The sequence below is a fragment of the Centroberyx gerrardi genome, chromosome 2, assembly GCF_048128805.1.
Source record: "Centroberyx gerrardi isolate f3 chromosome 2, fCenGer3.hap1.cur.20231027, whole genome shotgun sequence".
Taxonomy (NCBI): domain Eukaryota; kingdom Metazoa; phylum Chordata; class Actinopteri; order Beryciformes; family Berycidae; genus Centroberyx; species Centroberyx gerrardi.
This window is the reverse complement of record NC_135998.1, coordinates 26,945,100-26,969,792: the sequence shown is the minus strand read 5'-3', so window position 1 is coordinate 26,969,792 and position 24,693 is coordinate 26,945,100. Positions and strand designations below refer to the sequence as shown.

Genomic DNA, 24,693 nt, shown 5'->3' with positions numbered 1-24,693 from the left:
ATAAAGGATGAATGATAATGTAACAACCAATCTTGTATCTTTGCTACCACAATATTGTATAAATTTTGTGATCTGTTCAGCTAATCCAACACAATTTTGATTTAAGTATTAGATGAGGCAATTCACAAATAGCGTTTGATTCACATTTGACACAAAATTTAAAAAAGGGAATAAGTAATTTATAAGCTCAAACTGCTGAAACTTTGCAGTATTCTAAGTAAACGCAAAACATCAAAATCTGAAAGCTTCGACAGATACAACAAATACAATGCGAAATAGAGAGGAAATGTAGATCAGAGTACTCTTCATTATCATCTTACAATCAGCTTGTGATCTTTGCCTGGATACCATCGTCTCTCCGGCCAATGCTCCATCAGAGGACAGCAGTCTTCCATCGCTTTGAAGCCTAGAAAAAACAAGAAAAAAGAAAAGAAAATCAACCATTGGTGAACAACGAACTGTTAGGCCTAATCCACAAATAAACCATAGGAATCCCCTGTGTGTTTTATGTCCAATGTAAAAACAACAAAAACTGAGAACAATTCTTTTTAGAATAAAAAAACATAAGTTAGTCCATAAGCTAGAAATCCTGAAGTGCAATAAATTGAAGAAGTCAAAGCCAAAATACTAAATGAAAGAAGCCTTCAATTGGTCAAAAATACACATTAAAGAAAGCATTACATGCAAATTTCTGGAGATGTAGTGATACTCTGATTCTTCATGTTTTACAAAGGTTAAGAAGAAAATTTGTTAGAGGAAAATTAACAAGGTTTAAAAAGAGGAGTCTTTCCCATCGCTGTCAGTAACAGAAAACAGAACAATACATGTACAAATAATAATGCACTTTTTCAACACAGTAGGGTCCAAGTACAAACCAGGTTTTAGCTCATGGACTACTGGCTATTACTGCTACAAGAGCTAAATAAAGAAACAAGCATTTCAGATAAGATTAGGAATGCATATATTAAAAGGAACTGGAAAGTCCAGAGAATGCTGTACGTATCCTTTGAAAAGCAAATAAGTTATTTTTTCATGTTTAATCATTACTTGTGGGGGGAGTAAGGGCCTGTAAAAAATGACAATTAAATGTGTGTATTTTAATTTTTACATTACATACAGTTGCAAAACAAATTAAAATGAAAAGAAAGATGACAAAGCTGGACGTGTCCCATATTGTTTAGTTTAGAAATGCTGATACAGGATGTTGTAAGACCATACCAAATGGCAGCATTCGAGAGCGTATGCTTCTCGTACCCGGTCCGCATTGAGCGGGCCCTGAGAGTATCTGGGAGTCAGCTCATGGCCTGCAAGGAAGCTCCGCTGGCAGGTACAAACAAGGTATGTCAGAGTTAGGAGACAACATACTTCCTTTTCTTTTTCCTTGCACATCCTTAACTTTGGCATCCATTTACTGTAGTAGCAGCACTTTACCTGTTAACTTTACAGTTAAAGAAAAAGGTGCAAAAGAGGCAGCAGAAGGCCAGCTGTTAAAATAATCGCCACAACACTGTAGCCTCTATGTTACCACTACTGTAAAGCACTTGAGGGTGCTGAGAAAAAAAATTTACAAGAGGAAAATTATACATAATGTTACCATACAGCAAAGTAAATATAGCTACTTATTTTTAATTTACGGTAAGAGATGGTGTTTTTACATACCTACTTGAACATGTACAGTAGGCTCCTCCCATCAATACGGCTTGTAACTGTTTTGGTGACCACCGCGCCTCGGTGACTTGCCATATCCACCGGGTTGATCTACAAGTTTGGCACGACATTAGATTCTAGGAAATCCACACCAGATTTGATATACACCAATTACAACACAACAGGTTTCAGAAGTACAGTAGAAAATACATTTAAATAGCAGGCAATAAATGGAATACCAGACAAGAAACTGAATCCTCACTTGAAGGTTAGCAGCTAGATCACATTATGGTTTGTCGAGGTGCTTCACTGATGGGATTACTCACTGTTGTAGTCACCATATCCATAATAGTTGTTGTAACCAGAGTAATCGTAGCCACCATATCCTCCATATCCTTGATTGTTGTATCCATAATTTCCATAGTTTCCATATCCTTGGTTCCAGTAGTTGCCATAACCCTGGTTCCAATTTTGATTGGGCCCTGCAATTGAAAAGGGTTTTAAAAAACAATCCAGAATTTCTTCAACCATCTAAATTTGGGTTAGGTTCTAAATTTTTTTTTGAAGGGTTTGACTTTTAAATGCGATCTAAGCTTTTCATAACTTTCAATCATAACTCAAAATAAACCTCATTGTTTACAAACTTTACAAATGTAAACAAACATTTTTCAGCATTAAAATACATGTCAAACTCATGCTTAGTTATCAAATAACGTTAGTCCTTATATCAAAAGCTCAGAGGAAGAAATGTCTTCAATTCAATAAATCACTATGCAGTCAAAGCCACTAGCAGAGATACAGAGTCCCAGCAGCGGGTCATACACTAGATCCTCCCACTCCAAAGTTTTGTCTTTCCGAAATCTACAGTTCAGTGGGGATTCAAAAAAATGAATAGTGATTATTATTTGCCATTTTGTACAGATACCATGCGAGGAATTCACACTTTACAGTTATATTCTGTACTCACCGCCTCTTCCTCGAGACCTGGAGGAGTATCCACCTCGGCCACCCCAGTGCTGCTGCTGCTGGTACTGCTCCTTGGACATCGCCACCTTTATTTCACACTATAATGGAAAACAAATTAGGATGATTCATCTCCCTTCACCCCTGATGTATCCATTATGCACGGTACCATAATGTATGTCATCTTAACACCGTTTTATTTTGAAAGAAAACAGATTTTAGGGTGTACCTTGCTCAGTCCTATGTTGTGGTACTTTTTCTCCATGATCATCTTGACTGGTTCCTCCTCTTTGAAGGTTATGAAGCAGAACCCTCTCCTTTTGTTTGTTTTGTTCTCCATGGGAAGTTCAATTGACTCCACCTGTTCACAACATCAATGGACATATTAAGTAAAATCAGGCAGTTTCCATGATTAGTGGGAAATCTGCTACCAAACTCTGTGTCCCTCACCCACTACAAACAGCCTAGAAACCAGTGAGAATCTGCAAAAGGATGCATTTAATAGGCTATTATGTGCCAACAGGGACGCCATTAACCTCAATAAAGCATTCAGCACCAGAAATATGCACAATAAATGATCCTAATGTGCTCTAACACAACTAGTAGCTAAAACTGGGAGTGTGAGGACATACTTACCTCTCCGAAGGCACCAAAGTACTCTCTGATTTTCTCCTCGGGAGTGTCTGGAGAGAGACCTCCGACAAAGATCTTCTTCACCGGTTCCTTGCTCTTCATTGCCTTGGCTTTTTTGGGGTCAATGACTTTCCCATTAAGTTTATGTTCCTTCTGTGTGGCAACCTTCATAAGGAGGATGAGGAGGTCACACAGAAAATCATTCTAAGTGCTTCTTCACAACTTCTCATGGATGACGGCTTGTTTTAAGACACTTGAGCCCAATTGCGATGGATGTTAGATTGTTGTGACTCCGCCTCCCAAAAAGACTGAATTCATTCCCCTACATTTCCCTAATGACAGCAACTGTTAATCAAAATTACAAAGTACATATGCACACAATACTCACTGTACCTTATCGACACTCTCAGCTTCTTTGAACAGCACAAAGCCAAAGCCCCTGGAACGGCCAGTCATGGGGTCCAGCTTTAATGTGCAGTCTACAACCTCCCCAAACTTGGAAAAGTAATCTTTCAAGTCCTTCTTAGTCGTGTCCCAGCTCAGGCCTCCAACAAACATCTTCCTGTAGACAAAACAAAGATGTCAAGAAACTATAATACACACCACTGGATGAAGCAAGGGGGAAGAAAGAAGAGAACGAAGAGTGTTTATGTATATATATCAGCATATAAGAGGTGTGTGTATGGGTGTGTGGGTGTGTGTGTGTGTTGGGGTATTGATATTGGCTATGTGGATGTCATTAATTATCCACCTTGTGTTTCCCTTAATTGCAATTCACAAAAACAACAGCATTTGATCTAACGTTAGACTCTTAACAGGAGTTAATCATGGCGCTTACAAGACAGCTGTGGTATCTTAAAGACAACGGCTGATTATACGACTTATATGGAGAGACTGCCTGCTGTTATAGACATAACACAGTTTAGGCCTAAATTTAAATGGCAGACAAGTGTCGCTACCGCACCCCTCATCCTCCTCGTTTTTGCTGGCATCAATTTTTGATCCCTCGGACTCCCCTCCTGCTAGGCCTCCGTCTGCAGTCGCAAGCATCGGCTCGTCGTTGCTCGCCTCCCCATCCTCCTCCATCTTCATCATGGTCGGGTCGTCGCTGAGTTCGAGGTCCTCCGACATTTTTAAGCCTTTTTACTAGTTGCTAAATAGCTCGAAAACACAGGCTAACGTCAGTGACACTTGGCTGCAGATGTATGCTAGCTAACTCGCTAACGTTAACGCTAACTGATGTTTGGTACCGTGAACCGTTAGCTGAAGCTCTGGCGTTACAGCGGAGAGCCAGACCAAAACAAACTGCTGTCTGAAGTCTGGCTTTATGTTAATGTTGCTGTCAGTGTGTGTGTGTGTGTGTGTGTGAGGCGAAAGCTGTCACCGTCGTTTTCCACTCTTCCTCTTCCCCCTCTACCTTATGGTGGTTGGCAAAAAAAATATGTTCATTACCGCCACCTACTGCTGTATAATGTGAACTGGGGATTTACATTATCTACAGCAGGGACGGGCAGGGGCGTCAGAAGTTTTGAGGGGGCACATTTTCACAGCTTCATGACATTCAGCACACAACTCCAAAGTGAATTGCTATCTCAGCAATATTACATGTGAGATCATCCACAGCCCAACAGCTTGTACAGAGAGCTATTACCTGATTTTGTGAGCAGCCCCTCTTACAAATCTTTATTAATTGCTTCTCACAGTACCCACCGTATCAACAGCTGATAACATCAACTGTCTCAACCCTACTGATAACAGAGAGAGGGAAAGATTTATAGAAGGTACCCATACACACACCAGTGTTTCCACATACAAAGATTTATTTGTGGTGACTATGTAGGACTCATTGCCTTTGCTTACATCCGCTCTGCACCCTAACCTACATCCTCTGCACCCTAACCTCCTATGTCCTCTGCACCAAGTTAGTTCCATACTCTGAATATTGGAATACTGTTGGACTATTGCCATAGATTTGAGAAAATTTTAATCTGCAAAGTTTGTGTGTGTTGCTGACCTATTGAACATAAGTTTGCTGCGTTTTCACTCTCTGCTGCTATCTTAAAACTGCTGGACTCTCCATTGTATAGTTGCTTAAGAACAGCTGTGCCACAGCAATGGACTAATTTTATTATTTAGGCCATTATTAATAATATGGACTTAAAAAAAACAATAGACATCCTTCTATAAGCCATCTTGAATGTAGGCTATTTTGTGAGAGTTGGCAAAAAAATCTTTTTTTAGTCTAAAACAGTCTTTCCGCAAGGCCCTATTTAATTAGGAAATACCATTAACTATATAAACAAGTGCACAAAAAGCTACTCATTTACATTAACTGGAGTAGCCTAAGTGTAATTAGTTACTTCCACCCAGAGCCATATAGAGAGATCTCTCTATATGGCTCTGCTTCCACCAAGTCGGGATGTGGGCGAGATCTAAGAGATCTTGATTTTTGTGATAATTATTTGCAAGGCCTGAGCTGTAAGCCACTTCCAAACCTTCCTACAATAACACTTGGGGAATTGGACGGGGTTCTAATGATATATAAAGATGCTTATCACGGGCATATGAATAACGTTACACTGTCAGCATAATAAATCAGTAGTTCCTGTTTCGTACACATATTTTTGTACAATTTCTCGCATATTTGTGTATGTCTCGCCTGTCCCATCTCCTTGTGGAGCCTCACGTTTACGACCGTCGCTTCAGAAAGAGTCAGTTTTCAATTAAAATGCAATAGTTGCAAAATTGTACTTTAACAGCTGCGCATGCTGACAAATACAACGTACTTGAAACATTTGATGGTGAAAATATAGTACTGGTCATGTTATCGTAATTCATGAAATTATCATTCATAAAATGTCCTTCCCATCTATTTCCCACGAAGGAAGCCCCGCTCACTCGGAGAGCGGCTTCAGATAAATAAGGCGCACCCATCTGAAGCGGCTGGTCCCGTCTGAACATGTGTGCTCAGATCAGTCAGTGCTCGTCGAGGGGAAGACAAGTCTTCAGGGGGATGGCAGTGGGAGCTAGCTAGTGCTGAACAACTAACCATCTCGTGTTATCAGAAGAATTGGTCTGTTGGTAGATAATTAGCGCGTGCTCTTTGTTTCTGCTGCACCTCTCCCAGCTAAGAGCTAACGTCACTTAACATCGCCTAGCTTACCTACAACGTTGTTGTGCTGCTAACTAAGCTAACGCTAGCTAGCTAGCTGCAGACTCCTGAAAAATGGCCACTGTTTCAGTTCCTGCATGTACCAATGCACTCTTGCTGGATATTGAGGGGACGACCACACCAATCACATTTGTCAAGGTAAGTTAGGTTGAAGAGACTGCTGATTTGTGCATGCCATGTTAGTAACATCGTTAGTGTTGCAGTGCTCAACAACGGCTCTCATGCTCTACATAACAGACCATGCCTCTAACAGCCAGCTAGCCTAGCTAAATGCCAATTCACTGGAGGCTTGAGTCATGCCTTTCTTTCTTTTTCTTTCTTTCTTTCTTTTTTTCTTTGCTCCCTTCTTTCCTCCATTCTTTCGTCCCTTCGCTAAATATAACAAGTCAGCTTAATTAAAAGCTAATTGTCAATATCTTAACAGCCAGCCTGGCAAAAGACGAGAAGACATGACACTTGGGCAAAATACACTAACAGGCAAAAGATAGGGCAACAATGACATCAAACAGCAGGAAGGCAAGCAGCACACAAGAAAATGCACAGAGCACAAACATGACAGGCAGCCAGAGCCACTCTGGCACACAAGGTAGAAGAAACGGAACATAAAGAGCAGCATAGGCCAGAGGGAAGTTACTTAGTTGCCTTTTCTTGTCTGAAGAGCAGCTGCAGGTACGGGCAGAGAATGGTTGAAATTGTCTAATTTTGGATGTATTGCTTTGGGGAAAGACGGTGTGATAGGGAAAAGTAATCTTGACAGTGGATGAGGTATGGAACAAGTTTCAAAGGTATTGGAAGTCATTTCAAACATGTTTTGTGATTAAATGCAAACCAGTACATTTTGTGTTGGCTATGCAAAAATTACCATTTTTAGCTTGCAAGACTTTATAACAAACCTAATGGCACCATATTGTAATTTCCAGGATATCTTATTTCCATACATCAGAGAGCACCTTGAGGATTACCTGTCCACCCACTGGGAAGAGGATGAGTGCAAACAAGATGTTCATCTCCTAAAGAAACAGGTATCGGGATGGGCTTTCAGGGTTTGGGGCCTAGACTGGTTTTATTATTGGATAAACAATAATGACACCAATGTCAGTTTCTGTTATCATAGTTACTGTGATTACTGACTTTTTAGACAACTTGAGTATACGTTGTCCAACAAACAGGTTCCAGTATGAAGATGTTCAATATATATACATACATACATACAATGTACTAGTGTGAGGAGATTTCAACAGAACATTAAATGTTCTATGTTTAATAAAATGTGTTTTTGTTATTGAAAATATGTAAAAAATGATTTTATGTTTTAGCAGTAAAAATTTTTTTCCAGCAGTTAGAATAGAATTGGCAGAAGTTATATATATATATATATACATATAACATAAATATAAAATGTTATATATACATAATATATATAAATATATATATATTTATAAATACATTTATATTAATATACTATAATATATTCTATGGATATTTGTGGTCAACAAAATTGTGACATGAAAATAAGATTGCCAACTGGACAGCCAGGACAATTTTCCTCTAGCTTGGCTTAAATGTTCTTTTGACCATTTTTTGTATTGGCCTATAATCTACTATGTTGCTACGCTACTTGTGCATAATGACTACACTGTTACTCCAAAGGTTATGCTGCTCTTCTCAGTAAAAGGATGAAATTATTTCTTCTTATAATTGGGTGCATTCAAAGAGGATGGGTTGTTCATAAATTTCCTGTATTATTTGTCCTTTTTACTGGCAGATATCTGGAGACCCCAGGTAAACCAAGGTTTTAGGTATTCATTGGCTATTTTTTGCACATTGATAAAGGAGAAGCATTTGAGAAGCATTTGTGGAAAAACAGAAAATTGAAGCTAGAAATGAATGGTATGCCAATTCTACATCAGTGAAATTGTAAAGGTTTCCCATATGACATTATTATTCAGCATCTTATCAGTGATGTTGACAAATTATTGCAGCGCTGCTGTCTCCGAAATAGTCACCGTCAGGTGGCTTTTATAAACAACCAATTATCACTTTTTACCATAGAAGTGAGAACAGGAGCGGATTTCAAGAGTGATTCACCGTCAGTAGAATCAAATTTGAGAACAAGGTGTACTCTCCTTTCTTGAGAGATTTTCATTCATTGGACCCCAACTTGTGTCCTTTCTTTTCAGTCGGGACGGACCAGCTGCTGGTGGTCAGTCGCTTCAGCAGCTGCTTTTTTGGCCTGCTGTAATCTGTAATCTCTGACTGTGAATCCTTAACTCCCTGAGTAAACCGGATGAAGATGTGGCTACAAATCCACACGACTTCATCAGGCCTTAGGCTGGTGCTCAGTATCTGTGGTGCGACTCTCTTCATCAGCATAGAACCTTTTGTCTAACAGTTTCCTCTTGACAATAGAGATGTTTGATCTGAGTGGTTTAACTTTCATCCGAGCCCATTTCAGGTCATCACTCAACTTGGCAAGCAGGTTTTTGTACAGGGTGCTGTTGTAGTCATTGTTGTCATGTTATCCCTATATGCCCTTTCGATGGGAGGCGAATCCCTCCCTGCCACCTTTCCTCCTAATGAGAGAATCTGTTACTTCTCCATCATTTTGTTTGATGCATTGCATTGTGATACATGTGTTGCATGCGTTCAGATTTATTCTATTTCTGTGTTGATAATGCACATGTAAACTAAAACCACTGTTGTTTTGCCATTTTTTTTGCTAGTTCTCTGTGAAGTTTTCTAATCCAGTCTTCTTACCGGTGTCGTCCCGACTTTTTAATCCCCCTCATCATTCATGCTATTTCGGTAAAGAAAGCACAAATCATGCTGTAATTTTCTCCTCCTAATGAAAAGCCTGACTCTCACGGCAGGTTGAAGAGGACATCAAGCAGAATCGGGCGTGCCCTGTCCATACCCTGGACCAGACGGTCCACACAGATGAGGAGAAGGCAATTAGGGAGGTGGTGGATAACGTACTGTGGCAGATGGCAGCGGACCGGAAGACAACAGCACTCAAACAGCTCCAAGGTCACATGTGGAGGGCAGCTTATGCTGCTGGGAGAATCAAAGGCGAGTAAGTAGCCTGACATTTTTCTTCACTCCCATCCCATAATTTGCATGCTCTTCTTCGAAACCTTACTTCACTATTCTAACAGACAGGACATGTACCAGTACACAGGATTTGATGTTGCAATTGTTTGTGGCGAAATCCAGGGTGAGAATTCATACAGAAGCCCAGTTCAAACCTTAGTAATGACAAAATAGACAATATTGTTCCAAAATTCAAACAGATCATAGGCCATGTCTGTTCCAAGGTGTAGCCATGAACATCATCATTGCATGTTAAAATGATGTGAAAAGTATGTTTGTGTTCAAGTACAGAGAACTTTTACACCCAGAGTGTATTGCTAGCATTATTCTGTTTTTGCAGACAGAGTGATGTCTATCTCCTCCTCAATGTGTAAAACTCACTTAACACGTTAATTAACAGTGGCCATACAATTGTGTCAGAGGTGTCTGGTTAAACTGTATATTAACTGAAATGTTAATGACATCTGCCAGCCAATCAGAAGTGAGTAGTCTTCCAGATCATGGTATCATAACATAATAAGGTATAGTTAATGGTCAGAATGGTCTGTATTGTGAAGTTCTGACACCATGTACATAGTGGTAGCTCTACTCTACCTGAACTGAGAGAAAGAAAACACTAATTCATGTTAGTAAAACATAGCTTTATACAGTAATTTTAAAAAATCCTATTTTTTGTCTTGGTCTTGTTGGAAACAGGGTCTACCAGGATGTAGTTCCATCCATCAAAAGGTGGAGAAGACAGGGCCTAAAAGTCTACATCTACTCCTCTGGAAGCGTGGAGGCACAGAAACTCCTGTTCGGATACTCCGTTGAAGGAGATGTTTTAGATGTGAGCACCACCACCTTTCTTATCATGCCTTAGATACTTGTCAGAAGTTTAGGATATTCCCATAGAGAAATATAGACACCATCCGTACCAGGTTTTGCATCGTTGAAGTTTTACAGCCCTGGTCCTTCTGTTTTACCAGGAAAGGAACTTGTGTCTTGCAAAGAAATATATATAATTGGTTTTAGGCAATCCTGACCTCATGTTCTGTTGTGGCTAATGAGAGAATATTTTTGTTTTTTTACCATTTCAGCTATTTGATGGTCACTTTGACACCAACATAGGGGCGAAGGTAGAGGGCAAAAGCTATGAGAGAATTGCAGAGAGGATTGGCTGTCAACCTGAAGAAATCACATTCTTGACAGACGTCACTCGAGGTGGGTCCTGTTTTGAACGTTCTCATAAAAGACATGTTGTTTTTATAACCTGTGCATTGGATTATCTGTTTTATGGATCATGAGTCTTTTAAAACGTACAACTACACTTGTTACTGAGCTTTTTTTAAAATCTGTGTTTGTTGTCTGTGGAAAATGTTTCATCTATGTCATGATTTTATGCTTTGTAAAAAATAGATTAGTCCACATTGTTCAAAAATCTGTGCTGGTATCACACTTTATGATTATGCTATAATATTACATTATAATATCACAACCAGCCTGAGGCAATGCAATCCATTATGTTACAGATACTGTGCAGCACCTATGATATGCACCCAGATGCTGTTAGCAGTCATGACTGTTCAGGGCTTGGCTGTGCCCACAGAGTGATGCACAAATTAATCCTGCAAAATCTCCAAATAAAAAACATGCATAGCTTCAAGCCTTTTTTAGACTATATTTATTTGGATGGGCACAGCATGCAAAATAGGCTAGCAGCCTGTAATGGAAAGAGGGGTTTAAAAATGTATCGTATCTTAGAGTGTTTACAAGCCGTGCAAAAGCAAGCAAGGCTCTGTTATCGTGGGATACTTAGCAATAGCTGGATTAAGGTTAGAATTCGGCCGCTAACCAATATACAGTATTAATTCAATCCTCAATTTGTCATTGCAGAGGCTAAACCAGCTGAAGACGCTGGGGTGAATGTGGTGGTGGTGGTCAGGCCAGGAAACATGGAGCTGACGGATGAAGAGAGGGCCCACTACAACCTCATTACATCCTTTAGCCAACTGGAAGTGATGGGAAGTGCTTAACACAAGAGAGTGGGAGGAAGAGAGGGAGAACTTTTTCTCTGGCTTCATTTCATAATGACCTCTTCCCCCTCCTCTTTGCTCCCCCTTTTGGCAACTGTGTTTTCTTTTTGGTTGTTCCAAGCTTTGACAGTTGGAGAGGTGTAGGCAGTGTGGCCGGCACTACAGTTATCCATCGGCAGGGCAGAGTAAGGCCCGGCCTGTGTGACTACCATTAATCCAGTTCTTTCAGGACGAACAACCTTTCAAGTCCACGGACGCGGATCTACACAGGGGAGTGAGAGCTGAAATGGAACCAGGTCACTCTCAGAGGGCCACTTGGTTACTGGGAAGAGAACAAAAAGCCTGTAGACAAAAGGTGCTGGGCAGTGCTAAGAGTGTATAAACCATAAGCAACAAGCCTGAAGGGAACTGCACTTGACTTACCTTTTTACCTTTTAAATAAACAAAATATGATTGCCATTTCTGTACCACCTCAATGTTGGTCACATCTTATGATTGTGTAAGTGATTTGTATTTGTCAGCTGTTTTGTAAACTACATTTGCCCCACATGTACTGTTTATTTTCGTCCTACTACACGTTAATATGTTCCAGATGTATTAAGTTTTATTCAGTGAATGAATCATTTAAAAAAAAAAGAAAAAAACATTTTAATATGTTTTGACAAATAGTGTTGCAATATAGATGCATTTGGTACTGCTAAGAGTAGAAAGTTCTCGTCAAAACTTATCAGATCACCTCACAGGTGAGCGGTTTTTATTTAAATGTGCCATCTTCAATGTCTGTAATGTAGCATATGGAAAGTAACCTAAAAATTGCCAAATTAATGATTTGTGTGTAAAACATAATTGGTATTGTTCATGAGATGATAATCTGACAACATAAAACGTCAATAAATGCCTTGTCTCAAGTAGTAGCCTGTCTGTTCTAGTGGTCCAACAAATCTTCACATTTAATATATCGGTGATAAATCTTTTATCTTGCCTATAATGCCAAAGCTTATATAATCAAACATCTGTCACAACAAAGTTGAAGTTTGAATTGGAACACTATCTTAAGTTTCTTTGTATAATGCACATTATTCACGTGTGGCATATTGGATTATTGTGAAGATAGAGTAGGAAAAAATGCATTACCATATCGCTAACACACACCTGGACTACTGCAAGTTTTAATGAAGGTTTTTATGTTTGATTTTGCTGTGCAAATGCATTGTTTTTTTATTTTAAGGGTGTAAATTAAAAATGATTTAAGGGAGACAGTCTGGAAAGAGCAAACAAAATGTATTGAATACATATTTGGTAGAACAGGAAGAAGGTAGATAATACATTCTTACAATTTCCCACACTAAAACGGTTGAAAATTGTATTGTATATTTGTGATTTAAAAAAGCATTTCATAATGATTAATCACAAAGTAATGTTCTTATACAAAAGAAAAGATAAACCTAGCAGCTCTTTTATGTGTGCTAGTTGAAATATTCTTACTTTTAAATGCTTGTCGTAGAAAAACATTCATTCGCATAACAGTCAAACAGGAAAATATGCATGGTGATCATCTATCACTAATAGTGACACTAGTGTAACTTAACAGTTGTGCTCAAGAGAAACAAACACATTACTGTCATTCTTAAAGCATATTGTGCATACATGCGTCTCTTTCATATCTAACAGTTGAACTCCGCAGCAGTCTGAGCCGTCCCTGAAGATCTTAGAAGATGAGCAATGCGTTAACATTTCTATAGCTGGTCGGTCTGGTACTCGGGGACTTCAGAGAAGGTTTCTGATTGGCTGAGGGGCGGCTCACGGTCTGTGCAGACTACCTTGAAGTGGTAGTGACGAAACTCTACGGCGAAAGTGCCGAAGAAGGCGAGAAAGAACATGACCAGTGCCCACTGGGTGCGCGCTGCGTGCATGTGGAGGCGCTGAGCCATGAGGGAAAAGTCTGCACCGGGTGGGTTAAGGGTGAAACATGCAAATGAAGGATTACACAAGAGGAGAACACTGCAATGGACTAAGAGTCAGGTAACCCAGGTGCAGATACTATGCACTGCTATGATGATAATCTAATTCACTCTTACAGATATTGGGGCAGGTATGAAGTCATTTCCATCCAACCTGAGCAAAAGGGAAAAGGTTTTGAAAGGATACAGAGAATCACGCACATAGTGATGGACCCAGACAACAAGAAACGAGGGATAGCGGCCTTCCTTCCCTCGTTCCTCAGGTTCACCTTGAGGGTGATGACGGACTGCACCCAGCAGAACAGCGTCCCCAGCCCAAATGTCATGGAGGTGCCGACGTTGTGGATGTCCTCATCACTGGACAACTAGAACCGAAACACACTGGATCCGTTTATTTCAGCACACTGTGTATCTGTCAAGCCTCTGACACTGAAGCCACAGTTCAGCTTACCCTATGACCACCATTGTAAAGTCTAAACCCACAGTCAGAAGGTACTAGTGTCTGTCCTACTATAGGTTTGTCTCCCAGAAGTCACACAGAAATTACACAGCAGAAATGCATGAGAATAACACATGACCCCATTAGAATTACAGAACAAGTTGAAGTCCCGGGATACAATATGTCAAATATGTGTAATTTATCCACATTACCTGGAAGTTTCCCACCAGCGTCATCCCAAAGCAGGCGAGGGACACAGCCACCAGACCGCCAATGTTCAGCCAGGGTTTGTGCACTCTGTTTCTCAGCTGAAGGTATCGCAGGACGCCGATGATGAACCCTAAGAAAGAGCAGAACCAAAGCATGCTGGAAACTGAAAAGCTGAACTGAAACTCTGTATTTGTTCATGCATTAACTGTGAGTGTTTGGCATTATGAACATGATCAGTGACATAAGTCGTACCCACAAAGGCTGCCAGATTCATGACCTGGCTGAAGACACAGCTGGCTGGCGGGTCATTGCCTGCGATACTGAGAGGAAAAAGGGACGAGTTTGTATTTGCTGTTATGAAATATTAATGATTGAACTGCTTTTCTTGTTGAAAGGAAACTAGGCTTCTGTACCTAATGTATGGAGGGAACCTGGATCCATTTCGTCTGTGGGAGGAGAATACTTCATCAAATCAAAAGTTACTTCAAAATCATTATTTGCAGTACATTACATGATTTAACACTTACCTGTATTCTGAACCCAGGGGTGTTATCTTCTTATCTTCAACAGCTATAAAGTATCTATTAAGAAATGCATCAGAGTATGAGAATGGGTTAGATGGGTTAAATATGAATACAATGAATATAATACAGTACTTTACAGTGGAAGGGAAACCCTCTGCCAATCGGTTGTGTTTCCATATTTTTAAGTTAATTATATTTGATCATAACCCTTGCTAAGGATATGACAATTATCATAAAAAGCTATTGTCCTTGTGTCCTTACAGTGAACCAGTAATCGACAAAGATTGCCTCTTTAAAAGCGATATCTTTAGCAAGACGTTTCTTTTTGCCAAGTCACTTGCAGTGCCAGGGGGAATTCTGGATCATCTGTTTCAACTTGACATGATGATTCATACGCAGCTCCTATAAGTTCCTCCAGGCGATGTCAGAGGGTTTTCACCAGAGGCCCTGAGCAAGCCAAGGAGCCGTAACAGCTCACTGCTACTGTAATTTATGTGATATTCAAGCTGCACGTTTTAAGGACTTGGATATTAAATCAATCAGCTAATAATGTATTCCATGCTAATAATGACTTTTGAGATACTCTCTGAAGACCCAATATGAGCTGTACATGCAGTATATCAAAGCCAAAACTAAACATGTCATGTAATAAGACACTTATAGTGTGTCAAAATAGACAAAATAGGGTGGGTGTGTCTGTGTGTGTGTGTGCGTGTATGTGTGTATGTGTGTGTGTGTGTGTGTGTGTGTGTGTGTGTGTGTGTGTGTGTGCGTGTGTGTGTGTGTGTGTGTGCGTGTGTGTGTGTGTGGCTATAACAGACAGAGCGGTAGTCCTGATGATCAAAGAGAAGACACTTACACGACCCACAGTCCAACAGCAGTGAAGACAGAGTACATGGGAGGGAGAAAGGTCCAGATGCTGCACTTCCTCATTTTGTCTCCTCTCCTCTGACACCGGACACGGAAACGCCTGCAGGGCCGCAGCAGAGCAGATTTTGCCTGCCCCTGGTTTGGCTTGACGTTATCTGGAAGATTTTCACTGAATCACTACGTTTCACACGTTTAAAGAGCCTGAAGAGACGGGGAGAGATACCCGAGAAAAACAGAACAGCTCGTTGTAACAGCGCGGGCTACACAGTGGTTTGCAGTAATTTAGTAAATATTTGAATGTGAGGAAAGCAGGAGAGTTGGCTGAGCACTGTCGTTAAAAAATATCTGTCCCTCTGGCCACCCGCAGACCCATTTCAACACCATGGACAGCGCCAACATGCCCCATTACAACATATACGGGCAATATACTGTAGACGGCTGGTGCATTCCATTGGAAGTCGGTAGTCGGTAGTTCCGAGTTGGAATTAACGTTACAGCGTCTTCTCGGGAAAACATGGACTCAACAGCCTTTGCCCATTAACGTTAACGGTAGCTATCTGACAATGCTGTAGTAACGTTAGCAGGCTAGTTCATGCTAGCAAAGACTTCTATCTACTAACAAGTCAACTGAATTACGTTACAAATGGAAACTACAAAGTTGTTACAACACAGTTTTCCTAACACAAAAACTGCATATCAAGTAAAATCAAGTTTTATTAAGTACAAATTGATGCTGTGACGTCAGCTGTGTTTACGTCGGAGAACTTCCCGAATCTCCGACCGGGAATTCCGACTTGCACGACCGTTCTGTTGCACTTTTCCGTGTTGGAAGTCGTTTTTCTCCGAGTTCCGAGTGCAATGGAATGCACCATTAACGGTTATTATTATTATTATTATTAATAATAATAATAATCTACTACTGCATCGTATTTCTTATATGCGTTCAATCAACAGAACCAAGGAAAACACTCTTTGAAACCAGACGCCTAAAATGTGTCATCAACTCTCGTCTCCGACAGCAATAGTGAGAAGACAGAAGAAAGCAGCTGAATGATGCCAACTGAATAGAAAAGAAATATGATTCTTTCACTGCTGCGCTGGCCAAAGCAAAACAAAACAAATGACAGGCTGCGAGTTAAAGCCTAGCAGGGCATTGCGCGAGCACGCTATAGGCCTATGGTATTTTGTTTTTATTGCTCAGCACATTCTATTAAAAGTCGAGGATGTACCTTCCCCTCCAGTGAATATCTCACCAGTCCCAATCCTCCGCGGTTCAATTATCGGCGAAGGCTATAAATAAATATAAGCTCTGTCTGCAGCCGGCACGCCTCACGTTTCACATCCGATCCAACGCTTTTCATGTTATATTCTCCGTGTTTATGGTTTATAATCAGTTGCGGTCACACACACAGGCCTTCCAGTCAGATGTGTGTGTTGTTGTGGGATTATGCACCGGGTCTGAGTCCAATGTAATCTGCAGTTTCCGCATCGAGGTTGATTGGAGGGTGAGCTACCTGTCGCCTCAGCACACAGCAGCCTCTGAATGAGCTGGCGTCTGTCCCGCTGAGTGAGTGAGTCAACACACACACACACACACACACACACACACACACACACACACACACACACTTGCTGCCACATCTACATGACCTACAGCAGCAGCCTTGCCTGTGTAGGTGGAGCACAGTGTTGTTTCTCCTGCACGGGAATGGCATTAGTTTGCCTTTGTGCTGGTTTTTATTCAGAAATCTGAAGTTAGAATGATAATATACAGTAGGTAGCTATTCCCAAATCCATTAGACTTGGTGCATGAATAAAAATATCAAACAAGAATAGGCTATGATAGGAATATTATAGGAATACCACAGGAGATTAAAAAAAAAATACACCATAAAGTTAAAGAAAGTCACTATAAACTACCAAAGACCCACTATAAGTCCCTACAGGAATATTATAGTGTTGTTGTTGTTGTTGTTGTTGTTGTTGTTGTTGTTGTTGTTTTCATTTATGTGTTTGACATAAGTTCCACCTTCGGTCATTTGAAAAGTTTTATTTCCTCATGACGGTTATGTTTGAGCTTCTGCACGTTTTGATTCTAATAGATTATTGGGTCTCAAAGTAAAACTCTAATGCATATGCCAGAATATAACCTAGCAAAAAAACATAAAAAACAAACAAAAAATGTATTTGAATAAACAAAGATTAAACAATACTTAATTAAATTCTAACCTACTGGTAATGTGGCTATAATTACTCAGACAGCGGTCCAGATTGAAATAAAATGACCAGGGATCTTGTAAAAAACAGCAGGGAACTCTCTCTCTCTCTCTCCCACACACACACACACACACGCACAAACACACACACACACACACACACACACACACACACACACACACACACCACACACTCATACTGTCCTGCCATATTTGTGTGTTTGTTTCTTTCAGATTGTCCACCCCACTCTGTCACCGTCACATAACTGTGTGCTGGCCAGCCCTTTGATCCTTTTGACAACAAATAAAAAGTTACATATTAATAGTGTCCATCAGATTGGAAGCAGCACTTATCAAAAGTCAGTTAAGACATGTGACCTCAGCTTGAATGTTTTCTTGTGCATGTTGCAGTTTTGGAGTTGACAGATCACTGTGTTATTGTGACTAAATAGGAGTCAGATCATCAGAGAGTTGGAGTAACTTTAAACATTACATCTCTGAATTTGTCCAATACTTTCTGCTTGCAGAAAGTATTAATTATTACTAATGCAGTCATTCTATAGCATCACAATATGAGGCAACAATATAGGTTATACACACTAGATGGCAACATAGTAAAAGAAAGTGGATATTTCCTAATAAGTTAGCCTGATGTTTATTCTCAAGTAGTGTCTAATATTGATCATCCATAACATGACAGACAGTCATCTGGTGTAAACCTGAGCGTTGTGACGGTGTATTCCAGCTATGATTCAAAGAAACGGAGCACAGGGATTCAAAGACAAATATTGTATTAATACACATGCAATCAAATAAAACATTCCAGCATGAACTGAGTCTGTAAACTAGTGGTTTATATACAAAACTAGTGTACTGTTACATCATTTTCCATATCATCTGTATCGAACTCTGAATGTCCCAAATGGTTATCATATTAATTAAATAAGTTGACAAAGAGAAGAATGAGGCATCGCGTAATGAAACATCAGCTGCTGCTTTTCCTGTTTCCTTTCATTCTCATCAATAGGCCCAAGGTCAGTGCTTTACAGGAACGACTGCTATAAGACAAAATACTGAATGATACATAACAACCCAGTCATAATCAGACACTGCAGAATCAACTGCTGGGTAAAGATATTAAAGTTTATAGTTCCTCGATGAATAATTCTATTGTTCAAGCAAATATAGGGACTGTAATTAAAATAGGTGTCTGAAAGCTGAATAGGAAATTGACTGTCTTAATGTATCCTGCTTGTTGAATGCGGGACACTTGCACTAGTTTGAAAGCTGAACAGGGACATTCCTCTTTAGAATGACATTTATTTGCCACTTGTAACATGTATTAATATAAGTAGCAGTGATATATTTCAGCTAAGATAGGTTCAGCTATTAATATCACAAAGACAGCACACTCCAGTGATCCCCCCCGAGTTTCCAAACATTTTTGTGACTCAGTGGCATAAAACACGTTCATATTTAATATCTAACAAAAATAGCCTATGCGTAAATACAACCAAAACAAATACATTCCAATTCATTGTAAGGCAAAAGAACCAGAAGGGTTCAAGTGAACTCACTTAGCATTTCTCCATCGTCTCGTGTTTCTGACAAGAGCCGTTCCTCCCCAGGCGAACATGAGTCTCCACACCAGGGAAGCCAGTGAGGGGATGATGAACGGGACGCTGCTAACGACTCACATGGGGAACCTCCAACTCCTGGTAGGTAAACGTATCAAAACACTTCCAAAGGGATTTTCTAGTCATCTTAAGCAAAAGCCACAAGGGGGGAACAAGCTGTGAAATGTGAGATGCTAGATAAGACCCTGAATATGGGAGTGGATGACCTTAGATAATAATATAACAGGTAAGCAGTGGGATGGTTCTTGCTCTTCAGGAGACTCACTGCATCATTCACACAGTTTTGACCACAGGGGCGTCATCTGGGTGTTACAAAGACGGTCAGATTTTGGACATTTGGGAAATCGCAATCTATTTAAAAGCAATTACAAGAAAGAAATTGTGTGCACTTTCAGATTTTTGCCATCACCCCTGAGAATCTCTATTCAACCGGAGAAAAAAACGTCTTTGCTGGAAGACCAGCTGAAGCTGAGCCTGTACAAATGAACGCATGGAGAAACTAACAGCAATGAAACTTGTCCAATAAGTCTAATTCTTGGGGAAGTTGTAGAAAACCCATTTAGATTCAATAATCTGTGAATCTAAAAGTAAATTTGATGAAGGAGCATATCGTCGCTGTCGGGTGAAAACCTCATAACTCCCATTTTGGTGATTTTCATGTTTTAATTGACTCTATGAGTTGAGAAAATCCTACAACCCTTGGGAAACCTTTTTCAAACCAAATAAACTCAAAAATGCACAAAAATGAGGCTGTTCTTAGTTCCTAAAAAGTTGACATTTTGGAGATGAGAGGTTTTCACCCAACAATACAAAGATGCATATACATTTTGATAGCCCAAAAATAAATATAACAAAAACCACTATGTAACATGTGAAGCAAAATGAACTCAAGATGACAGTGGTGGTTGGAGAATATCTCGATTCATGTTTGATTTCTTGACATGGTCTCGGTGAGGATGCCCTCGCTTGCTTTCTATCATCAGCTGCAGTCTCCTCAGGCGTTCCCCTCCCCTGTCCTTTGTTTGCGAGCTTGAACCATCTCCGCCGACGCCTTCTTCCGATTGCTCGCCAAGCCACACCAGCACATGAGGTCGATGAAGCAGGTGGTGGGGTTGTAGCGCAGGCCGAACTCGCTGGTGGAGTAGTCGAACGGGAACGTGTGGTGGAAGTTGTGGAAACCTTCACCTGAAAAGGAGGAGCGGGGGGAGTTGCATTTCCAGGTGTCGACGTTAATAAAACCACTACGACAAACACTCTGCCATTACAATCACTCACCGATGGCTCCAAAAGTCACAAAGCGGTTTTCTCGCGGGCTGATGTTCCGGTCGTAGGGCCGGTTCCCGTACATGTGCGCGGCGCTGTTGACCAGCCACGTGACGTTGAGGGAGGCGGTGTAGCGCAGGACGGTCGCTAGGAAGTACGCGTTCCACAGGCTTTCTCCCCAGAAGAGCCACGGCACCAGCGTGGGAATCAGAAAACACATGAGCAGGACGGAGGTCTTGTAGTACCTGCGGAGACGAGGCAGAGATGACTATGACTAACACAAAGTTTGACTTCTGGACAAATGTAAAGCAGCTGAAGTAGCGGCCTCACCTCCTCTGAAACCGGACGACAGGGTCGGCCAGGAGGTCGGCGACATCCAGCTTCTTGCCCTTTTCTATGACGTCCCGGTGTTTCCGCACAAACAGCCAGCCTATGTGGGCGAAGAAGAAGCCCCGCATCGCATTGTGGGGATCGGCGTCTGTCTCCGAGTACTTGTGGTGTACGCGGTGGTCTCTTGCCCATTCAAAAATATCATTCTGAAGAGGGAAACCAGAAGAAAAAGAGGCAAATCTGTACATTAGAAAACGGCATGACCTCTATCTGAAAAGTCCACATGCTGCGGTTTATCTCTCTCACACAGCTGACAGCATGCGGCACAAGATGACCTCTTTCTCTGTCATCGTTGGAGTCTCATAATACTTCAGGTGCGGTGAGGTTGGCCCATTGGTCAGCAGGTTAATTGCTTTCATTAACCACTGTGGGGCCACAAGGTCCGCAGGGGGAGGATCAGCTGAGATTTGAAGCAGTTTCAGTGAAAACTTTGCCTTCTCCTTTTTCACTAATGTGGAAATGAAACACAATGAATCAGCAGAGATGGAAATAAGCTCTGAAGTAAGGTTTATCATAACCTTATAAAACAGTATACCCAACCCACATATGCATTACAGAGGGGAAAAGCCAGTGTTACAGTACTGAACTCTAGTATTGAAGTGTCTACCATGTCGGTGTGTAAATGCAAGTCTGTGGACCCTTGAGATAAGACGACTCCCTTCAGCACTATTTAGAAAATGTGGAAGAAAATCCCTCAGAGGATTATTTCCGCTGTGCTGTGCTTGGCCAATTAGAGACTATAGCTGTGTTGGTGTTGCTGGGGGGTTTCTGGGCAACTGGGGCAAGTCACCTGGAAAGCCATGGAGTTGGCAGCAGCCAGGAAAACTCTCAGAGGAAGTTTGGCCTTGTAGGACCTGTGGCTCCACAGGCGATGGGCGCCTGCCGTCACGCCCAGGGCCGTGATGAGGAAGCACACGTACGCTGTAAGAACAGAATGAAAACATGTCACTCTTGTCTTGCCACTGATTGGAAGCTAAGGGTTAATAGGTTTCAATTGCATACACCAAAATAAAACAAACGCGGATTGGGAAATTGTTCATGGATTATGGAAATTGAGTTATTTACTTGAACCATTGAGCCAACCCCCTGTGCAAAGTGTCTTTCACTGCAGCTAGTGATTTATAGCTGTAGGGTTAAATATAGAGCTAGAGATTGATTATAGGCCTGAAGAAAAGGCTGGAGAGCTGTGCTGGCTGAGCTCTCTGAAGAAGAAACCATGTTATATTGTGTCATCTGATCTGCGTTTGAAGTACTGAAGGACCTGTTAGCATTAGACCAGTCTGCAAGAATATAGATCTTCTTACTTATTATGCTATAAGCCAATATTCCTGACTAATAGAGGACAGTTCTATAATGCTGCTATAATTACATTAATTCTGCTGTCTCTTTTTTCTCCTCTCAGTCCAAATGATACAAAACATGTATCTGAAACTCATGTTATCATTACCTCCTGTCCTGTATCAAGAAGTATTTTCTATTAGAATGAAAAAGGACTCCCATGCTGTGGCTCTCTACCATTTATTTATATTTTGACTTCTTAATTCCTTCCTTCCAAACATGAGAATGCAATGAATTATAATGAAACATTTCTTACAAAAGATCCAATTTCTTCTCAGCCGGGACTGATCATGAGGAGGATTTTTCTGAGCAACAAAACCCTTATCATTTGCGTTCTGTTTCTGCTTCCCATAGAGAATAAACGTGGAAACGCAGATGATAATTATAAAACAAAATCAACGCAGCAACAGCAGGCCTTTCACTGATTCAGTCGACATTATGAAAGCCACTTGTGTTTTCAACAACACAAGTGGTCAACAACATTTCAACAACCGCAACAACATTTCATTAACATAACCTAAAATGAACTGCATGGCTCCCACCACGCATGCAGCTGCACAGCGCGCTCTCTCTCTCTATCTCTCTCTCTGCTGGGCTGCAACGGTCATTTAGTGAAGTTACACAAGCACGCAGCGATAGTTACACAAGGCAACTTCTTTGTCTGGCAGACTTACACCACATCCAGGTGAGAGGCTGCGCCCTGGGCACGACGATGAGCGAATACACCGCCCCGACGTGCAGAAGCGCCATGAGGACAACGTTTTTCCAGACGATGCCCTGAGAGCGGTCACCCTGCAGACACCCATCCCGGCACCGTGCATCCGTCACCGCATTGCTCTCCTCCGGTCCCTCCGCCTCGCCAGCTACCGTCTCCCCATCCCGACGCTCTCCCGCGTCCATGACACGCTCCATCTCCCCGGCTCAGCACAGACAGAGCGCACTACAGCTGGAATAAAGCTACTAAAACCCCCCAGTTACAATCTAATATTAAATAGAACAGGTGAATAAATAGGTTATGTAAGAGAGATGTGCGGGGGGGATCCATTAGTTTCCCAGCAGCAACAGCATCCTCTGGTAATCACGGATACATAACATTGGTGCTGATGGCGAGGAGCTCCCCCTACAGGCCAGAGGTGGGACCTGCAGGGTTGCAGCCAATTGCATGTCGAATCGGGAGGCTGTGATGCAAGAGGAGGTTTTGGGAGGAAATGCACAGGTGACTGATACTCAAGGGTCGAGTCCCAAGTGAGTCAAGTCTTGAGGCACAAGTCTCAAGTCAAGTCCTAAGTCTAAATATAGATTAGCAAGTCAAGTCCAAGTCAAGTCCATGTCATTAATGTCAAGTCTCAAGTCTAAATGTAGAACAGCAAGTCAAGTCAGAACAAATCAAGAGTCCAGTATCAATTTAATATCTTAAAGAAAACTAAATATCTAGGACTTTTCAATGCAATATGGTTTTAATAGGATAAAAACTTGGTAAGAGCATCATGAGTTTGATTTCTAGAATCAGTTTCAACTTCAATAAATTCAATCATTCCATACAAATTCAGAAAACAGAATTTTAATTCAGTCGTCTGCTGGAACAGATCTCATCATTTTCAATCCAAGTCATTTACACAAACACAAGATCTCAAGTCAAGACTTTAGAAACCTTTTCAAGTCATCAAAGTACAAGTCAAAGTCAAGTCCCAAGTCACCAGAACCCAAGTCAAGTCTCAAGTCTTTTCTTCATGCATCAAGTCAAGTCTCAAGCTATTAAAACTGTGACTCAAGTCTGAGTCGAGTCCTTACAAAGTATAACGCAAAATGTACATATAAGTACACGTGTGACATATAGAAAGACAACATAGTGCATCCCAAAGCTCAAAAAATCACTCCTCCTTTCCTCCTCCTCTACCTCCTCCTTTCCTCTACTATCTCCTCCTTTTCTCTACCTCCTCCTTTCCTCCACTACCTCCTCCTTTCCTCCTCTTACCTCCACCTTTCCTCCATGTTGCTTGCTGTCCCAGTAGTGGAGGAGACCAGAGAAGCCGCTCCTTCCTCCTATGTCCCTCCTTCCTTCGGTGGAGGATGCTCAGGTGAAGGAAGTCTGACCTCACTGTGACACGCCCACAATATGACATGACTGACAAAACTTGGAAAAAGAATAGTTGAATAAGCAGCTGATAAATGTGAGTACAACAGTTAACATAACTTACAGTTAACATTCAGTCAAGTGAAGGTAAAGGAGCGTCAGTCTGTCTCCAGTCAATCTGATTCAAACACTAGGTGGCAACAAATAACCATCACTGTTTCTGCCAACTCTTTACTGTCATTCACATGAAG

The 24,693-nt window shown here is 41.1% G+C and overlaps 4 protein-coding genes across 15 annotated transcripts; 1 reads left to right on the top strand and 3 right to left on the bottom strand.

Annotated features, from left to right (window-relative positions):
- Positions 1-39: 39 nt before the first annotated feature.
- On the bottom strand, positions 40-4,646 carry hnrnpd (heterogeneous nuclear ribonucleoprotein D). 9 transcript variants are annotated; one of them, XR_013506786.1, is made up of 9 exons: positions 4,208-4,646; positions 3,637-3,805; positions 3,247-3,408; positions 2,840-2,971; positions 2,615-2,711; positions 1,910-2,129; positions 1,660-1,758; positions 1,219-1,320; positions 40-406 (listed from the first exon to the last, which is right to left on the bottom strand). XR_013506786.1 is itself a non-coding variant. In XM_078286381.1 (8 exons), the coding sequence occupies exons 1-7, from the start codon at positions 4,372-4,374 to the stop codon at positions 1,691-1,693; spliced, it is 951 nt and encodes a 316-aa protein (XP_078142507.1). In that variant the 5' UTR covers positions 4,375-4,646; the 3' UTR covers positions 40-406; positions 1,660-1,690. The 9 variants fall into 9 exon arrangements, 3 of the variants coding, with proteins under 3 accessions (XP_078142507.1, XP_078142508.1, XP_078142509.1); XR_013506792.1 differs by having other exon boundaries at positions 1,664-1,758; XR_013506744.1 differs by having other exon boundaries at positions 1,974-2,129.
- A 1,544-nt stretch (positions 4,647-6,190) lies between these two features.
- On the top strand, positions 6,191-12,419 carry enoph1 (enolase-phosphatase 1). Of its 3 annotated transcripts, none has more exons than XM_078286384.1 (6): positions 6,191-6,553; positions 7,359-7,437; positions 9,286-9,488; positions 10,202-10,334; positions 10,585-10,708; positions 11,381-12,419. In XM_078286384.1, the coding sequence occupies exons 1-6, from the start codon at positions 6,501-6,503 to the stop codon at positions 11,518-11,520; spliced, it is 732 nt and encodes a 243-aa protein (XP_078142510.1). In that variant the 5' UTR covers positions 6,191-6,500; the 3' UTR covers positions 11,521-12,419. The 3 variants fall into 3 exon arrangements, with proteins under 3 accessions (XP_078142510.1, XP_071771514.1, XP_071771515.1); XM_071915413.2 differs by having other exon boundaries at positions 7,336-7,437; XM_071915414.2 differs by lacking the exon at positions 6,191-6,553 and adding an exon at positions 6,859-7,200 and having other exon boundaries at positions 7,336-7,437.
- Positions 12,420-12,944: 525 nt separating this feature from the next.
- Positions 12,945-16,857, bottom strand: tmem150c (transmembrane protein 150C). 2 transcript variants are annotated; one of them, XM_078288779.1, is made up of 8 exons: positions 16,754-16,857; positions 15,514-15,679; positions 14,658-14,711; positions 14,544-14,576; positions 14,383-14,450; positions 14,133-14,260; positions 13,669-13,846; positions 12,945-13,462 (listed from the first exon to the last, which is right to left on the bottom strand). In XM_078288779.1, the coding sequence occupies exons 2-8, from the start codon at positions 15,585-15,587 to the stop codon at positions 13,257-13,259; spliced, it is 741 nt and encodes a 246-aa protein (XP_078144905.1). In that variant the 5' UTR covers positions 15,588-15,679; positions 16,754-16,857; the 3' UTR covers positions 12,945-13,256. The 2 variants fall into 2 exon arrangements, with proteins under 2 accessions (XP_078144905.1, XP_071771529.1); XM_071915428.2 differs by lacking the exon at positions 16,754-16,857 and having other exon boundaries at positions 15,514-15,739.
- A 3,514-nt stretch (positions 16,858-20,371) lies between these two features.
- Positions 20,372-23,280, bottom strand: LOC139924363 (stearoyl-CoA desaturase 5-like). Its single transcript, XM_071915399.2, has 5 exons — positions 23,043-23,280; positions 21,821-21,951; positions 20,971-21,176; positions 20,653-20,885; positions 20,372-20,562 (listed from the first exon to the last, which is right to left on the bottom strand). The coding sequence occupies exons 1-5, from the start codon at positions 23,278-23,280 to the stop codon at positions 20,372-20,374; spliced, it is 999 nt and encodes a 332-aa protein (XP_071771500.2).
- Between the last annotated feature and the right edge of the window lie 1,413 nt (positions 23,281-24,693).

What these genes read in the sequence shown, in the direction of transcription:
- hnrnpd (XM_078286381.1), bottom strand. Translation starts at nt 4,374, where the DNA reads ATGTCGGAGGACCTCGAACTCAGCGACGACCCGACCATGATGAAGATG. An exon ending in AAAAACGAGGAGGATGAGGG is followed by an intron (nt 3,806 to 4,207) that starts GTGCGGTAGCGA and finishes TTTTGTCTACAG; the next exon opens with GAAGATGTTTGTTGGAGGCC. An exon ending in AAGCTGAGAGTGTCGATAAG is followed by an intron (nt 3,409 to 3,636) that starts GTACAGTGAGTA and finishes CTCCTTATGAAG; the next exon opens with GTTGCCACACAGAAGGAACA.
- enoph1 (XM_071915413.2), top strand. Translation starts at nt 6,470, where the DNA reads ATGGCCACTGTTTCAGTTCCTGCATGTACCAATGCACTCTTGCTGGAT. An exon ending in CACCAATCACATTTGTCAAG is followed by an intron (nt 6,554 to 7,335) that starts GTAAGTTAGGTT and finishes TGTAATTTCCAG; the next exon opens with GATATCTTATTTCCATACAT. An exon ending in TTGAAGGAGATGTTTTAGAT is followed by an intron (nt 10,335 to 10,584) that starts GTGAGCACCACC and finishes TTACCATTTCAG; the next exon opens with CTATTTGATGGTCACTTTGA.
- tmem150c (XM_078288779.1), bottom strand. Translation starts at nt 15,587, where the DNA reads ATGAGGAAGTGCAGCATCTGGACCTTTCTCCCTCCCATGTACTCTGTC. An exon ending in CGCTGGTGGGAAACTTCCAG is followed by an intron (nt 13,847 to 14,132) that starts GTAATGTGGATA and finishes TTTCGGTTCTAG; the next exon opens with TTGTCCAGTGATGAGGACAT. An exon ending in CACTATGTGCGTGATTCTCT is followed by an intron (nt 13,463 to 13,668) that starts GTATCCTTTCAA and finishes CACCCGGTGCAG; the next exon opens with ACTTTTCCCTCATGGCTCAG.
- LOC139924363 (XM_071915399.2), bottom strand. Translation starts at nt 23,280, where the DNA reads ATGGAGCGTGTCATGGACGCGGGAGAGCGTCGGGATGGGGAGACGGTA. An exon ending in GCCTCTCACCTGGATGTGGT is followed by an intron (nt 21,952 to 23,042) that starts GTAAGTCTGCCA and finishes CTGTTCTTACAG; the next exon opens with CGTACGTGTGCTTCCTCATC. An exon ending in CCAACTCCATGGCTTTCCAG is followed by an intron (nt 21,177 to 21,820) that starts GTGACTTGCCCC and finishes TTCCCTCTTCAG; the next exon opens with AATGATATTTTTGAATGGGC.